We start from the raw sequence: 16,178 nt of genomic DNA, 5'->3' as shown, positions 1-16,178 counted from the left end.
AAGGTATTTAGGCACCTAACCCATAGGAGTTACATGTCTAAATACTTAGGATAATCTGGGGCCTAAGTGTATCCTTTCCAAGGTAGCAGTAACTGCACTCCTTCCCCGCCCCCAAACTCCCATATACAATACCAGAGGGGAGCAGGGCAGGCATTGTTTCTCTCAGAGGGGCTGTTCCCACAATCACATCCCTCCCAGGCCTGCTCCAGATGTGGGACTGTAGAGGAGCGGACTCACCCCTGTGGCGCCTCCTGCTGGTCTCTTCCAGGAATTAGCTCTTCCGGCACATTGCCGGCACAGAGTGCCCGAGGAAAGCAATAGCGGGGTTTGTTGCCCGGTGTGCATCGCGCCAATGAGCACACCAGGGTGGAGAAGCAATCAAAGTTTATTTGAGATCTCAAAGCGGTGCAAGGAGACTTGGCACATCTCAGATCAAGCACACCAACATAAACAATTTTTTCTCTTTTTATACTTTACTGTAACTAAGCTCTTCCCTTCCCCCTCCCTCCTTCTATAATAATTATATTAAGCAGGTAACAATTACATTTAAGCAGTTAAGTCATCTTGGCGGCTATAAGTCTAGCTCGTTAGCAACTCTTTTTTGAACCGTTATTTCGTCCTTTTCCCTTTGATCTGTTATCTTGCCTCTCAGCCAGAAGCATGCAGGCCTTATTACTACCGCTTTATACTGGTTTGAGCGGTGTTGCAACTGATAACTGACTGTTACACATTCCATTCTCTGTTGCTGGCTTGTTAGGTCGATTAAAGTTCAAACATGGAGGAGCTTTGGTTCATTTAGGCCTAGTGCAGGAAGGCTTCATCGACACTCATGGTCTTCTACCCTCCCGAGTTACCTAGGGTTATGCCTAGTGACACCAACAAGTGTCCTGGAATGCCACCTGCAGGCCAGTGATCCACCTGTCCTCTGGCCCCCGTGTCCCTCCTAGACCCCAGTGCCCTTTTATCTGGGGTGCTGCGCCCTGGCAGTACACCCCTGAGTACTAGGGTCTCCCCTCCCCAGGGAACCCCCCCACCCACTATCCCTACCTTGCCTCAGAATAAGGTCACTGCCAGTCACCAACTAGCCCCCGCTCCCTGGGGCAGACTGCAGTATAGGCCACTCAACACAGGCAAGGTTGGGTTTGGACCTGCTGCCTTGGCCTACCCCTGGGCTGCCCTCTGCAACCCCCAGTACCCCTTGGCCTCCTACTAGGCCACAGCCTGGGGCTTTCCAGGCTGGAGCTTCCCAGCCTTTCCCCAGCCCTGCTCCACTCAGGTACTCTGTCTCTAGCTCACTGCAGCCAGGCCCTTCTCTCTCTGAAGGCAGAGAGAGACTACTTAGCCTCTGCCTCACAGCCTCTTATATAGAGCCAGCTGAGGCCTGATTGGGGTGTGGCCCAGCTGTAGCTGCTTCCCAATCAGCTCAGCTTAGCAGCTCCCAGCCACAACCTTCCCCCAGGGCTGTTTTAAGCCCTTCAGGGCAGGAGCGGGGTAACTACCCCGCTACAGGGACAGATCATGCACCAGATGACTCTTAGGCGGGAGAGACACAGCAGTGCAGAATTGGGGTTCCCACCTCTGAGATACAACCCAACGCCCCCCCTCCAGGGGTATCCATAACACTGGACAGCTGGCAGCATACAATGCGCCACCTTACGAAGTGCCCAGGGCAGCACGCTCAAAAGAGGAATGATCCTGGGAAAGCCTGGAGAACTGGCAACCCCGTTTGGAGCAGCCACATCCACAGTCTGGCAGCAGGAAGCGAGGACCTGGCAGCGCCTGTCCCTCTGCAGCTGCTGCAACTGGCTCTGCTCCCTCCTGCCCATCAGCCACTGGCACAGCAACTCCTCCATTGTCTCCCCAGCACTGAGATCCAGTGCACTTCTCCTTGGAGCTAGACCTGGCGGGGACCCCAGCTCCGACTCCCACCTTGCTTCCAGGGGCGGCGCTTGGCTCCTGCCAGCTGCCAGTGACTGCCCTGGGCCTGGCACAGCTGTGGCCAGGCTCCAGCCACGCCCACCTGTTTGGGGGTTGTTGCAGGAGTTGCCCTAGCTCCTGCATGGGGCTCACCCCCAGCTTCAGCCGCACTTTGACCAGGATCGGAATGTTGGGAATCATTAGGAAAGGGAGAGATAAGAAAATATCATATTGCCTCTATATAAATCCATGGCACACCCACATCTTGAATTGGGGGGTTGGACTAGATGACCTCTTGAGGTCCCTTCCAATCCTGGTATTCTATGATACTTCATGCAGATATGGTCACCCCATCTCAAAAAGGTTATATTAGAATTGGATAAGGTTCAGAGAAGGGCAACAAAAATTATTAGGGGGGAACAGCTTCCATAAGAGGAGAGATTAATGAGACTGGGACTTTTCAGCTTGGAAAAGAGACGACTAAGCAGGGGATATGATAGAGGTCTATAAAATCATGACTGGTGTGGAGAAAGTAAATAAGGAAGTGTTATTTACTCCTTCTCATAACACAAGAACTAGGGGTCACCAAATGAAATTAGTAGGCTACAGATTTAAAACACACAAAAAGAAGTATTTCTTCACACAACGCAGAGTCAACCTGTGGAACTCTTTGCCCGAGGATGTTGTGCAGGCCAAGATTATAACAGGGTTCAAAAAAGAACTAGATAAGTTCATGGAGGACAGGTCCATCAATGGCTATTAGCCAGAATGGGCAGGGATGGGGTCCCTAGCCTCTGTTTGCCAGAAGCTGGGAATGGGCGACAGGGGGTCGATCACTTGATGATTGCCTGTTCTGTTCATTCCCTCTGGGGCACCTGGCATTGGCCACTGTCGGAAGATAGGATACTGGGCTAGATGGACCTCTGGTATGACCCAGTATTGCCGTTCTTATGTTCTTACGAAACTCCTCCACTCTACCCCACTAAAACACCAGACAGAGATTGATTTGTTTCCCTGAGCATCACCGCTGGGCATTTGACATAGCCCCCTGCACACAGAAAGAGTCACATTTCTCCCCAGACTAGAGCCCTCCCCAGACTGAAACTCTCAGCCACAGCTCATAGGAACAGCAGCAAATCAGCCAGATCTAAGGGGAACGCCCCATTGGCTGAACAGAGGCAGAACACAGGGAAATGAAACTAACCCTGTCACGCAGCCATGGCCGCAGACAGCTCTGTACTAAGTCTCCAGGATGAACTCTCTTGTTCCATCTGCCTGGAGTATTTCCAAGAGCCGGTGTCTATCCACTGTGGGCACAACTACTGCCGAGCCTGCATCAGTCAGTGCTGGGAGGAGACAGATACAAACTTCACCTGCCCGCAGTGCAGAGAAACCGCCCAGCAGAAGCTTTTCAGGCCCAACAGGGAGCTGGGGAAAGTTGTGGAAATAGCCAGGCAGCTGAGTTTCCAGGTCAAAATAACCGCAGGAGGGGAACAAGGGTGTGAGCTACACCGGGAGGCCCTGAAACTCTTCTGTGACACGGATCACCAACTGATTTGTGTGATCTGCAGAGAGTCGCAAGTTCACAGAACTCACACTGTTTTCCCAGTAGAGGAGGCCGCCCAGCAGTACAAGGTAAGGCCTGGGTGTCTTGTGTTGTCATTTAAAATAGTTTTGTTTTGATGATAGTTATTTTCTATATTTTGGCTGGTGTAGCGCCCCAGTGAAAGTCCCCACCTGAGACTGTCCCCAGAGTGGGCAGCCGCTGGCCCGCGCCGGACGCTTGGAGAGAAGTGAAAAAAACAGTGGTATAGTGACTGAACCCTGACAGTGTCACTTTGGCTGCACTCTGGCTGCAGACAGGTTCTAGGTCAGAGGTGGGCAAACTACGGCCCGCGGGCCACATCCAGCCTGTCCAACCCCTGAGCTCCCAGCTCCTCCCCTGCTGTCCCCCTCCCCTGCAGTCTGTGTGCCGCCCTGCCAGTGGTCTGGCTCACCGCTCCTGCCAGGCAGCGCGGGTGGCGTGGCTGGCTCTGGCCGGGCGGTGGGGCTGCGAGCTCCTGCTGCTCTGAGCAGCATGGTAAGGGGGAAGGGGAAGGGGATTGGGGAAGGGGCAGGGGTCCCGGGGTGCAGGGAGCAGGGGGCAGTTGGATGGGGCGGAGGTTCTGGGGTGGGGGCAGTCAGGGGATGGGGAACAGGGGGCGTTGGATAGGCATGGGAGTCCCAGGGTGGCCTGTCGGGGAGTGGGGGTGTGGTTAGGGGTCGGGGCAGTCAGGGGATAGGGAGCGGGGGAGGGTCCCAGGGGGTGGTTGGGGCAGGGGTCCCAGGTGGGAGCGGTCAGGGGACAAGGAGCAGGGGGAATTGGATGGGTTGGGGGTTCTGAGAGGGGCAGTCAAGGGGTGGGAAGTGGGAGGGGATGGATAGGGGGCGGGAGCCAGGCTGTTTGGGGAGGCACAGCCTTCCCTACCCGGCCCTCCATACAGTTTCTCAATGCCGATGTGGCCTTTGGGCCAAAAGGTAATGCATGTTCATGTGTCCTGAGGACAACTATCAAAGGCCTTGGCTACACTGGCAATTCACAGCGCTGCACTTGCTGCGCTCAGGGGTGTGAAAAAACACCCCCCCCGAGCGCAGTGAGTGCAGCGCTGTAAAGCACCAGTGGGCACTTCGTAAGGTGGCAATACCGCGACCCCCTAAAATAACCTTGCAACCCCCCTGCAACTTCCTTTTGGGTCAGGACCCCCAATTTGAGAAACGCTGGTCTCCCCCGTGAAATCTGTATAGTATAGGGCAAAAGCACACAAAAGACCAGATTTCACAGGGGGAGACCAGATTTCACAGTTTTTCAGCTGTGATTTTGGTAGGGCCCTAGCAATAGTCAGCCACTTGAGTGCAGCCAAAGGGCTGAAAGGTGCGCCTGGCTACCAGTAGGTAGAAGCCTCTACCTGCATCTCCGCTGTGCAGGGAGATGTGTTTAACCTCCTAGAGAATTCAGGAAAAAATGGGAAGGAGAAAAAGAAACAAAAGCCTCTTCCAATGACTGAGGCCTGGTACAAGCCTTCTGCGGCTGCTCCTTTCCGGCCCATCTGAGTGCCCCCTTCTGGCCATACCAGGGTTGGGGCACTGCCACTGAGCGGTGGGCAGATGGGATCCAGCAATCCCTGACCTCACACAGAAGAGACAAATGTTTAAGCCTCTCCACTAACTTAGGTGTCGACTCTTAAGCCTCCCCACCTTGTGCTGCAGCCGCAGTATTTAGCCTTCTTGTGTGGGTTCTCCTGCTGGGGAGAACGGGCCCTCTTGGGCTCCATTTGAGGAAGAAACCTGGGCCGGAAAGAATTGCGGTCGCAGGTCAAGCTTGTGTGTCCAAAGGGCTGAGCTGGTGGCCCCAGCAGCTCAGGCCGGTGCTCCCACGAGTAGGGGAGGCAGCTGAGTAGGGTGGCAGGCCCATGGCCTTGGGCCTCAGGCCCATTCATCCATCTGCTCCTCCCAGGACCCCAGAGAGGAAGTGGCCAGACACTCGTCCTGGCAGGCTCGCCCTTCTCCCCTCAGAGTGGCCATGCCTGCCTCTGGCACCTTAATCCTCTCCCTGGGATCACTCTCCCCACATCCTGAGCAGGGAAGCCTCCTGCGCCAGGCGCTGCAGGGCCCTTTCCCAACTTGTTGGAGGGCTCCGCCCTGGAGCGCAGGTCTTGGGGGAAAAGGCAAAGTCTTGTCTCAAAGGCTGATTTTCCAGAGATGGCAGCCAGGGAGCTGCTCTGCTTGGCACCTAGTCTCTGCTTTCACCTTCTCTAGTGAGAGTGAAGATGAAGATTAAACCACCTTTAGCCGTTTGGCTCCACGGAAGATTTCTGTCCACCCTGAGCTGGCCGTAAGACACCTGGGTAGGATGTGGGTGGTGTAGCACCCAGTGAATGTCCCGACCTGAGACTGTTCCTGGAGCGGGCGGCAGCTGGTCTGTGCCAGACTTTTGGCGCTAGCCATCAGAGCCCCTCGGGGGGAGGGGAGGGCTTGCCCCCAGCCTCAGGAGGGAAATGAAAAAAACAGCAGTGTAGATGATTGAACCCCACCAGTGTCACTTTGGCTTCAGTCTGGCTGAAGACAGGTTCTAGGTAATGCATAGTCATGGGTCTTATGGGCTATTAGCAAGGCAGCATTGGTGGTGTAGTGGTTAGGATGGCTGACTTCTAAATCGTTGGTCTGGGTTTAATTCCCAGCCAACACAGTGTTTTCCTTATATCTTCCCCTGCTTTTACCACAGAAATTGCAGAGTTGCAAAGTAGAGAGAGCGGAGATGAGTACTCCACTTATCAAAGGGCTCTGTGGCACAATGGAAAGCATGTTGGACTTCTAAGGAGCAATGCATAGTAGTATTTGGGAGAGTTATTCAAAGGTTGTGGGTTCAAATCCCAGTACAGTCACTTTAGCTGGCTGCCAGTTTGGCTTTTACGGAATAGGCAGCCACTTGAGTGTGGCCAAAAGGAGGACAGAAAGGTGGACCAGTCTACCAGGGGGTAGAAGTCTTGGCAGTGCGGGGAGGTGTGCTTTCACCCCTAGCTCAGGGTGGACAAAACCTTTGGGGCTAAAGGTGGTTTGATCTTCATCTTCACTCTGAATAGATAGGGTGAAAGCAAGGCCTAGGTGCCAAGCAGAGACGCTCCCTGGCTGCCATCTCCAGAAAATCAGCCTTTGAGACAAGCCTTGGCCTTCTCCCACAAGACCTGCGCTTTAGGGGGGTCCTCCAGCAGGTTGGGAAAGGACCTCACAGCGCCTGGCGCAGGGGGCTTCCCTTCTCGGGAGGTGGGGATCCCAGCGGGAGGGTCCAGGTGCCAGAGGTGGGCTTGGCCACTCTGAGGGGAGAAGGGTCCAGTTCGGCCAGTGCCAGAGGGAGGCCCTGTCTTGTGTCCAAGGTTCTGTAGGGAGGACAGACTCCCCAATCCCTGCTAAGGAAACTGCCCACAAACAAACACTAAAAGTCAATTCCAGCCACGCTATTTTTCTTTGCTCAGAAACAAATCCAGACCCGGCTGCAGACTCTGAAGGAAGAGAGAGAAAAGCTCCTGGGGTTGAAAGTGTCAACAGAAGGGAGAAGCCGGGAGTATCTGGTACGTGTCCACTGTTATAAGCCTTCAGAGACATGGGGTGGGAGTCTGTCTCCCTGGATGTGTGTGGGGATGGGTGTGTGTGTGTCTCTGGGATCGCGGGGAACCAATACACAAGTCAGTTCCTGCCTGGGGATGGTCTCACATGGCTTAAACTGACCTTTGCCCTCCCTGAATTCTGGGCCCTCCATGCAAGTTAGAGCAGCCTCGGGGCTGCACAAGCTGACTCTGGCTCCCCAAAGGGTCCGAGTAGCAGAGACCAGCTGGGATGCAGTGGGCTTTTTCCACACTGCTGTTGTACCTCATATTCCACGGACTGGAAGCTGGACTATTGTAGAAGTTGAATGCCATTCTCCCCTGGTCGAGGCAACCCACAGCACAGGGTTATTCTCAGCACAGTTTAAAAAGGTCTGAGAATCGGGCTTCCCGTGTCTGTGCATGTCGCCCTCTGGGGATATCCCTGTCTCTCCATGGGCTGGATTGTGCCAGTGATTTCTGCCCTTCAGTAGGGCTGGACCAGATCCTCAGGATCTCAGAACAGCCCTGAGGGAGTGCAGCAGCTGCTACAGCCATGGGAGGGATGCGGTTGCTTCTCTGGCCAGTGTAGGCTGTGGGGCCATGGCCCTGCCTCCTCCCTTCCCAGACATCAGAGAAAGTACGACCAAGGTGGATGTTCTGGGCAAAATCTTTTCTCTGACAACTTGGAGAAAGTTTCTCTCTAAATGGCAAGTGCTGAAGTTTGGATCTGCAATGAAATTCACCCCACTGGACACTCAGGGCCCAGGGAAATATCCCCCAACCCTCTCCACGTCCCTGACCTGCCTTTTCCCTCTTTCTGTCTGTTCATGGCAGGAGAAGACAGACGCCCAGAGGCAGAAGATTGTGTCTGAATTTGAGCGGCTGCGCCAGTTCCTGGAGGAACAAGAGCGACTCCTGCTGGCCCGGCTGGCAGAGCTAGAGAAGGGAATGACAAAGATGCGGGATGAAAATGTCACCAAACTCTGCGAGGAGATTTCCCGTCTCAGCGAGCTGATCCGTGAGATGGAGGGGAAGTGCCGGCAGCCAGCAAGTGAATTCCTGCAGGTGAGATCTTGGCTCCTGGCACAGAATTTGGGAAAATAACATAGAAGTGAGACTTGTGAGGTGAGGGGTCCAGGATTCAAACCTCGCCCTGTAACTCACTGTACATCTTGCTTAAGTGGAAATCTTCTTTTTCACTTCCCTTTGGTCTTCATTTTATTCTGAATTTTATGACTAATAGTTTGTCAGGGGACCAAGATCAGGGAAAAGGCGCTGCTTAGTCGATAGAGATTTTATTTATTCATGCACATGTATCTAGAAATGTTTATGGCCCACATCGCTGCAGAGTCTAAGCACCTCAATAGTGAACAAGTTTATCCTCCGCTTGGAAGGCTGGGAAATATTATGTGAATCACACTATTGCACCCATTATAAAGCTGGAGGAACTGAGGCACAGCCAGATGGTGTAACTTCCCCTAGTCACTAAGGGACGGGTGTCTAGGGCATTTCAAGGAACAGAGCCCAGATCTCCTGCGTCCAAGTGCTGTGCTTTAACCACAAGGCTGCTGGCTGGAACAGGAGCCTGGGCTCTGTCTTTGCAATGCAGCGGTGCTAACCGTGACACCGTCGACACACGTCCCCGGGAACGTGGCGTGTGCCCCCTCCACCCGTGGGACATAGAAACAGGTGCAATGATTATGTGTTATTCATTCTCACTGTTATCACTGTGAGACTGAGCTTCCTTTCTTCTCTCTAGGATGTCAGAAGCACCCTGAGCAGGTACGTGGCATCTTCTCAGTCCCCTCTCACGCTTCACTGTGCTTGGGCCCTTGTCCAATCCTCATCTCCTTCACAGACAACAGCAAAGCATGCAGGGCAGGGTAGTCAGGCTTGGGCTGAAACTTGGGCTTGATGCTCTTTAATTATTAACCTGAATATAGGAACATGCTATAAAAACTCCATGGCCCACCTGTGCTACAACAACTGGCACTGTCTACACCAGGGGTTAGGTCAGGGGTATGGATTTTTCACACCCCTGAGTAATGGAGTTATACTCATGTAAATTTGTAGTGTAGACCTGGAATTAATCCAAAGAGTGACAGAGCTGTAGTGATCTGTCAACTCAGAGTGTCTGTCAGGGTGGACCCAAAGTGTGTTTCAGGATTCGGGCCCTGTCAGATATCAAACAGCAAAGAGATGGAAAATTTTCCTGTGACTTTGCTTTATTTCCATCATTCAGCTTCCAAGCCCACAGGACTGAGCTTTCTTGCAGGTAGCATTTGCAAGATGCAATTGGGCCGTTAACCAATCCTTTGTATTGTGATGTTTCTTGATGGCCCATCTGATTTTTTTTTGATAGTCCTTCTGGGTGGGTTGGGGGGACAATTCCCATGCCTGGGTTCCCAAATTCACAGCAAACATTCTCAAAGTTATAGAGCAAAACCTATATATTTTTATAGCATGGAATATCGACATTACAAGTGAGACTAATGCATGGAGCAATTTACAAGCATTTCACAGAATCTAGATACTAAATACATTCTTATAAGACTAATAGCTGTTCTGAGCAAAACTAACACACAAGTGAATTGGTCTGGTCTCAAGCTATGAGTTTGCCAGTTCTTAGCTAATGCCTGCAGCCTGGACAACAGCTGGCATCTGGCCTGCCAGCATCACAGGGGTCACTCTAAGAGAGCCTTGCTCTGCCATTGGTTGGGCTGGACCTGTTCTAAGGCTGGGTTACACAGAGAAATGTGCTCAACTTAACAGCTTTCACAGCCCATATGCTTCCACTGACATGCGACTGATATTAAATGATGAATGCCAAAATGATGATGAATAACGATTAAGTAATCAAATGATGAATCAGAACAGCCTGTCTCCTAGGTGCAAGAAGGGGCAATTCCAGCAGCCAGTGGAGATTTCTCCTGAGCTGGAGAAGAGACTCAGCGACTTCTCTTTGAAAATCCGTGTTCTAAAGGAGACGCTGAAGAAATTGAAAGGTACCACCAGGAAGGGATCTAGGAAGGGAAATAAAAAGTTGTCTCTAGAATTGTGGGATTTGCTGAGCGGTGACTAATCTACTGCTATTTAAAAAGAACAGAAAAGAGATAGATCAAAATTCTTGAATGAAGGGACTGGGCTGGAGAATTTTCTAGGGCAAAAGAAATTCCGATTTAGAAACAACCATAATATGAATGTGAATCGTTGTCACCTTATCTCGTTTGCCTGCATTATAGAGGAATGCAGTCTCTTTGGATGAAGCAAACCTTATAGCCATACAGAGTGCTCTGATCATATTCCTGCCTGGGTTGAATTTCAGTCTGGCCTCAGTAGAAATGCTCCGCGGATAAATAAAATTCATGACTGATCAGAGAGGACAAGTCTGATGCATGAAGTCCTCCTTACACCATATTAAGTGGATTTACGTCATGCATAGGTTGGTCATTCTACATGGGAGAGGGAGACATTTCACATTCGCTCTTAGGCCTTGTCTACACTGCCACTTTACAGCACTGCAACTTTCTTGCTCAGGGGTGTGAAAAAAGACCCCCCCCCGCGAGTGCTGCACGTTTCAGCGCTGTAAAGTGGCAGTGTAGACAGTGCTCCAGCGCTGGGAGTTACTCCCCTCGTGGAGGTGGTTTTTCTACTGCGCTGGGAGAGCTCACTCCCAGCGCTGACATACCTTTAATTTCTCTTTCTGTCTGGGTATCTCTGTCCCTTTCCTTCTGTGTTTGGCCCAGCCCTCAAGCACATGTATCCTGATTATTTGTAAAACCGTGCCTTCAGTATTAAAGCTGGTCAAAACATTTCATTCAAAACAAGTTTGGTGGAAAATCTGCCCCTGCTTAAAAAAACCCTTCCAAATCCACAAAGAAAACAAACAGAAATAAACAAACAACCCCCCCCTGATTTTGTTTGTTTTTATTTTTTCCCCAAAAAAATTCTTTAATTTTTGATTTTGCAGGTCCCCCCTCACCCTTTCTTTTTTGGGACCTAATACAGGGCGGGTATTTTTGTTTTGTTTTGTTTTTTGACTTTTACATTTTTCTTTCTCTTTTGCCACCGTGTAATATTTCAACAATTCTTCTCACTCTGCCCCCAAATTCATTCCAGCTCTGGTTATGGATGGCAGAAATCACACCATAACGTGACAGCATGACATCTCATCTTTCTCCTCTCTCTCTAGATACCCTGCCCTCGGAACTGGAGAGAGAATGGGGTGAGTCTCTGGGAAAGGTGGGGCCGGGAAAGAAGGGTGCAAATGGGAAGAGATCACGACAGTTTGTGTTGGTGACCCTGGATTCACTTGCAGAAGAAGCTTCTGAGATCAGAGAAAACAGAAGCTGTTATGGCTAGAGAATGGGCATTCCAGAGAGGGGGATGGCTTTAAACACTCCAGCATATTAACCCCTTCACTGGTCGGACCGAGCCCCTTCGTGTCTCCAGTCATCCTCTTCAATCTCTCTCCCTCTTGCTGGGTTGTGGGGTCACCCTTCACGCTGTCCTTGGGTCTGGGCATGCGTCTGACGAAGTGGGTAGTCACCCATGAAAGCTTATGCTCCAACACATCTGTTAGTCTTAAAGGTGCCACAGGACTTTCTGTTGCTTTTTACAGATCCAGACTAACACGGCTACCCCTCTGATACCTGTCCTTGGGGATTCTCTCCTGGGTGCTGCCCCATCTCGTCCACCCAGGTGGGGAGGAGACCCTCTCTGGCTGATGTCTCCTTCTCTCCCTCCCCTTGGGGCTGGGGGCCCTTTCTTGTTTTTGCCATCATCCCTCCTCCGCCTTCCACGTGCTGCTGACCCCTCCCTCTGCCCCACACCCAGTATCAATCCCCAGCCCCTTCCTTCTGGAGTGGGGTTTGCACACTGTCCCTCCCGTGTAGGGTCCAACCAAATTCACGGCCTTGAAAAACGCATCACAGACTGTGAAATCTGATCTCCCCCATGAAATCTGGCTATGACAGGGGAGGAGCAGGGCTGGGGGTGCCCCAGGCTTGGGCTGTAGGGTGACCAGATGTCCCAATTTTATAGGGACAGTCCCGATTTTGGGGTCTTTTTCTTATATAGGTTCCTATTACCCTCCACCCACTGTCCCGACTTTTCACACTTGCTGTCTGGTCACCCTATTGGGCTCCCACTGTGGGCCGGGCTCCAGCTGCTAGTCCCAGTCCAGGCTGGGGAGGGACAGGACTTCCTCTTCTCCTGCAGGGGCTGCCCTCAGAGGTGGGTCAGACCCATTTCTGGGAACCTCCCCCAGCTGCAGGAAGCTCTGCAGATGCTGGCTGGGACAGCTCCTGACCCAATCGGGAGGCTGCGGCTCCAGCTGTCAGCCCTGACCCAGGCAGGGAGGCTGCGGGGAAAACCCAGATGGATGACAACTCATCCCTCCCATACCCTGCGACTCTCCCTTGTGCGCTGCTACTGATGATGGTGGCACTGGATTTAGAGCCTGGTGCCCAGCCAGCAGCCGCTGCTCTCTCGCTGCCCAGCTCTGAAGGCAGCACCACTACCAGCAGCAGCACCGAAGTAAGGGTGGCAATCCCATGATCCCCCTACAATAGCCTTGTGATTCCCCCATGACCTCCTTTTGGGTCGGGACCCCCATGGTTACAACACTGTCAAATTTCATATGTAAACACCTGAAACCGTGAAAATCCCACGACTGTGACATTGACTGATTAGGGCCCTACCAAATTTATGGTCCATTTATGTGCCATCTCCTCCTTCCTCCCTCCTGGCTGGCAGGGCTGGGGAGGTGTCTCCTAGCAGCCCTCCCTATAGGCGCCAACTCCGTGGGTGCTCCGGGGCTGGAGCACCCACAGGGAAAAAATGGTGGATGCTGAGTACCCACCAACAGCCCCACATCAGCTCCCCTGTGCCCCCCATGTTTGCTGCCTGCTGGCAGGACCCACTAATCAGCACCTCCCCCAACCTCCCTGCACCTCCCACCCGCTGCAGTCAGCTGTTTCCCAGTGTTCAGGAGCTTTGGGAGGGAGGAGGAGGAGCGAGGGCACAACGTGCTGGGGGGGAGGGGACGGAACTGGGCGGGAAGATGCGGGGTGGGGTGGAGGGGGGGCGGGGAGAGGATGGATGGGGGTGGGACCTTGAAGGAAAGGGTGGAGTGGGGGAGGCGCCTGGGGCAGAGCACCCCCCCATGCACATTAGAAAGTCTGTGCCTGTGGTCTCCCTCCCCTGCTCTCTCCCTGCTGCCGGGAGTGGGGCAACCCCAGCAGGGGGACCAGGGAGATGCACCCGGGGAGGAGGCAGAATCTGCAGCCAAAAACCTCAGCTATACCAGCACTAGGAGGGCCTAGGAGGAAGGAGCCACGGAGATATCCTTGCTCAGCACCAACACAGAGGCAGCTCCCTGGGGGAGCAAGACAGAAAATTGGGGAGGGTCCCAGCTGGGATGGGGCTGCTGGGGAGTGTAAGAAATGGTCCCAGCCTCCCCCAGGGCTGAGCTCTGCCCCTAACACTCTGATTCTCTCTCCCCAGTGAATGTGACTCTTGATCCAGACACGGCTCATCCCGAACTCGTCCTGTCTGAGGATCGGAAAGGCGTGAGGCGGGGACACACGCGGCAGCATCTTCCCGACAATCCGGAGAGATTTGACGCTGAGCTGTGTGTGCTGGGCTGTGTGGGGTTCACCTCGGGGCGACATTGCTGGGAGGTGGAGGTGGGGGACGGAGGAGGCTGGGCTGTGGGAGTGGCCAGAGAGTCTGTGGAGAGGAAGGGAGAGTTCATCTTTGGACCTGAGAAGGGGATCTGGGCTGTGGGACTGTGGAGGAGTCGGTACTTGGTTATCACCTCTCCTGCGACACCCCTGTCCCTGAGCTGGGTGCCCAGGAGGATCCGGGTCTCTCTGGATTATACACAGGGGCAGGTGGCATTTTTTGACGCTGATAGTGAAGCCCCGATCTTCACTTTCCCACCGGCCTCATTTATGGGGCAGCGAGTCCGCCCCTGGCTCTGGGTGGAGATGGGATCCCAGCTCAGGCTGTGCCCCTGAGACGTGGGGTGAAATTCACCGCTGCACCTTTCCTCCAGGCAGAGGCTCCCCCGGCACCTGGACTCCCCGTCTCTGGGACTCTGGCCAAATGCAGGGAGCCTCTGAACTGACACAACCTTGGGTTGCTGGATGTGATTAGGGCAGAGAGCCCAATCCCATTGCCCAGTCTGGTCCTATCCACTCTGATTCTGGAGAGCTCTGGCAGTCTGCCGGGCAGATAGAGGGAGAGGAATCCAGAGGGTACGGACAAAGGTGGGGACTGGAGAGTAGTTTTACTCCAGTGACTTCACTCCTGATTTACACTAGGGTGGGTGAGAGGGGAGTCAGCCCCAGTGACTCCGGAGGGGTCACGCCTGATTCACATTGGAATGAGTGAGGCCAGGAGGGAATCACATCCAATGGGAGTGACTCCTGATTTACACTGGTGTGAATGAGAAGGGAATCAGCCCCAATTATTCCAATGGGAGACATGGCTAGAAAGGGTTAAACATCTGGTGTTTTTTTGTATTTACATATGTATGAGTAGCGTCTACAATATAATCAACAATCCCTGTCTATGCTGTATTCTGATCATTCAGAGGTCAAAAGAAGATCCTATCACTTAAATGAATTTTAAACACGGGATATTGTGTTATTCATCTCTCTTTGAAATGTACTGTGAATGGTGGAGGAACAAGCAAATGGCCTTTGTTAATTCGTATAGCTCCTTCAAAGTCATCCTAATTACCTTGTTTCTCCTGAGGAACTCCAACTTGTCAAAAGACATGAAATTGTACAAAAGATCCTTGGATCCGGATTCTGTCATCTCAGATCTGCTTAAGCTTCATCAGGGGAAGTTTGAGTCACAAGATTGAGGTCCCAGTTAGGCTGACACTCACTGAAGGTGATATTGGACATTGGACTATAATCTAGGAACTATTTCTGAAAGAACTCTTTGCAACCACAAAGCTCATCATCTCTGCTATGAATCTGCACCTCAATAAATTGAACTCATGTCTGTATGTATATTGATCTTTTAACCATACTCTCTTTTGATTTTTAATAAATTTTAGTTTAGTTAATAAGAATTGGCTGTAGCGTGTATTTGGGTAAGATCTGAAACAGGCATTAACCTGGGAGGTAATGTGTCCGATTCTTTGGGATTGGTAGAACTTTTTCTTTTATATCATGAAAAAAGATTTACAGAAATTTTTATCATATTTGATGTGGGTACCTGGATGGAAGCCTGAGGCTGTATCACTTTAAGGGAACTGTGTTGCTTGGACTTTTGAGTAACCAGTAAGGTAATAAAGAAGCTGTTTTATGCTGGCTTGGTAAATCTAAGTATTGGAATATCCACCAGGTTTATGGGGATTGTCTGCCCCGTTCTTTGCAGTTCACCTAATCGAGTGACCATAGCTGACTCCCCACTAGGACCCCAGTCACAGTACTCCTGATTGACACTGCTGTGAAAGGGGGGGGGAGGGGAATCAGCCCCAGTGACTCCAATGGGAGGTACTCCTGATTGACATTGGTGTGAGTGAGAGAGGAATCAGTTCCAGTGACTCCAATGGGAGTGACTCCTGATTGACACTGGTGTGAGTGAGAGAGGAATCAGTTCCAGTGACCCCAATGGGAGTGACTCCTGATTGACACTGGTGTGAGTGAGAGTGAAATCAGGCCATGTATCTTGTATCCCAAATTCTGCCATAAGTTATTGGGCATCACTTCATCCAAATAGATGCTAGTACCTGTGAGTTCAATGGCAGATGCACTCATTGTATGCCAGGGCTGCTCCTGGTCCAGTGTGTCTTGGCAAAGGTGACTAGAGCTGTGGAGTGGGAGAGACTGGCCCAGTTTGTCAAACGTTTAAGCATCTTCACTAACAGGGTCGGCTTTAGGAAGAGTGGGGCCCAATTCGAACATTTTTGGCGGGGCCCCGGCAGGGATGACTAAAAAAAAAAAAAAAAACATGTAAGAAAAAGCCTTTCATTTCTTCCATGTATTATTTACTTTCCATAACTATATAAATAATAAAATTATATATTATGTACATTGCGGCCTATTTGTTCAGTGGCAGATGCACTCGTATGCCAGGGCTGCTCCTGGTCCAGCATGTCTAGGCAGGGATGACTAGAGC

General features: G+C 52.0%; 1 protein-coding gene across 1 annotated transcript; it reads left to right on the top strand.

Moving 5' to 3' along the window:
• The first annotated feature begins 3,111 nt into the window (after nucleotides 1-3,111).
• Nucleotides 3,112-15,120, top strand: LOC128847770 (zinc finger protein RFP-like). Its single transcript, XM_054047463.1, has 7 exons — nucleotides 3,112-3,552; nucleotides 6,927-7,022; nucleotides 7,872-8,102; nucleotides 8,797-8,819; nucleotides 9,915-10,042; nucleotides 11,230-11,262; nucleotides 13,545-15,120. The coding sequence occupies exons 1-7, from the start codon at nucleotides 3,136-3,138 to the stop codon at nucleotides 14,057-14,059; spliced, it is 1,443 nt and encodes a 480-aa protein (XP_053903438.1). The 5' UTR covers nucleotides 3,112-3,135; the 3' UTR covers nucleotides 14,060-15,120.
• Nucleotides 15,121-16,178: the final 1,058 nt, after the last annotated feature.

The sequence above is a fragment of the Malaclemys terrapin genome, chromosome 13 (assembly GCF_027887155.1).
Source record: "Malaclemys terrapin pileata isolate rMalTer1 chromosome 13, rMalTer1.hap1, whole genome shotgun sequence".
Classification (NCBI taxonomy): Eukaryota; Metazoa; Chordata; order Testudines; family Emydidae; genus Malaclemys; species Malaclemys terrapin.
Note: the sequence above shows the minus strand (reverse complement) of the source record. Positions and strands in the feature narration are given on the sequence as shown.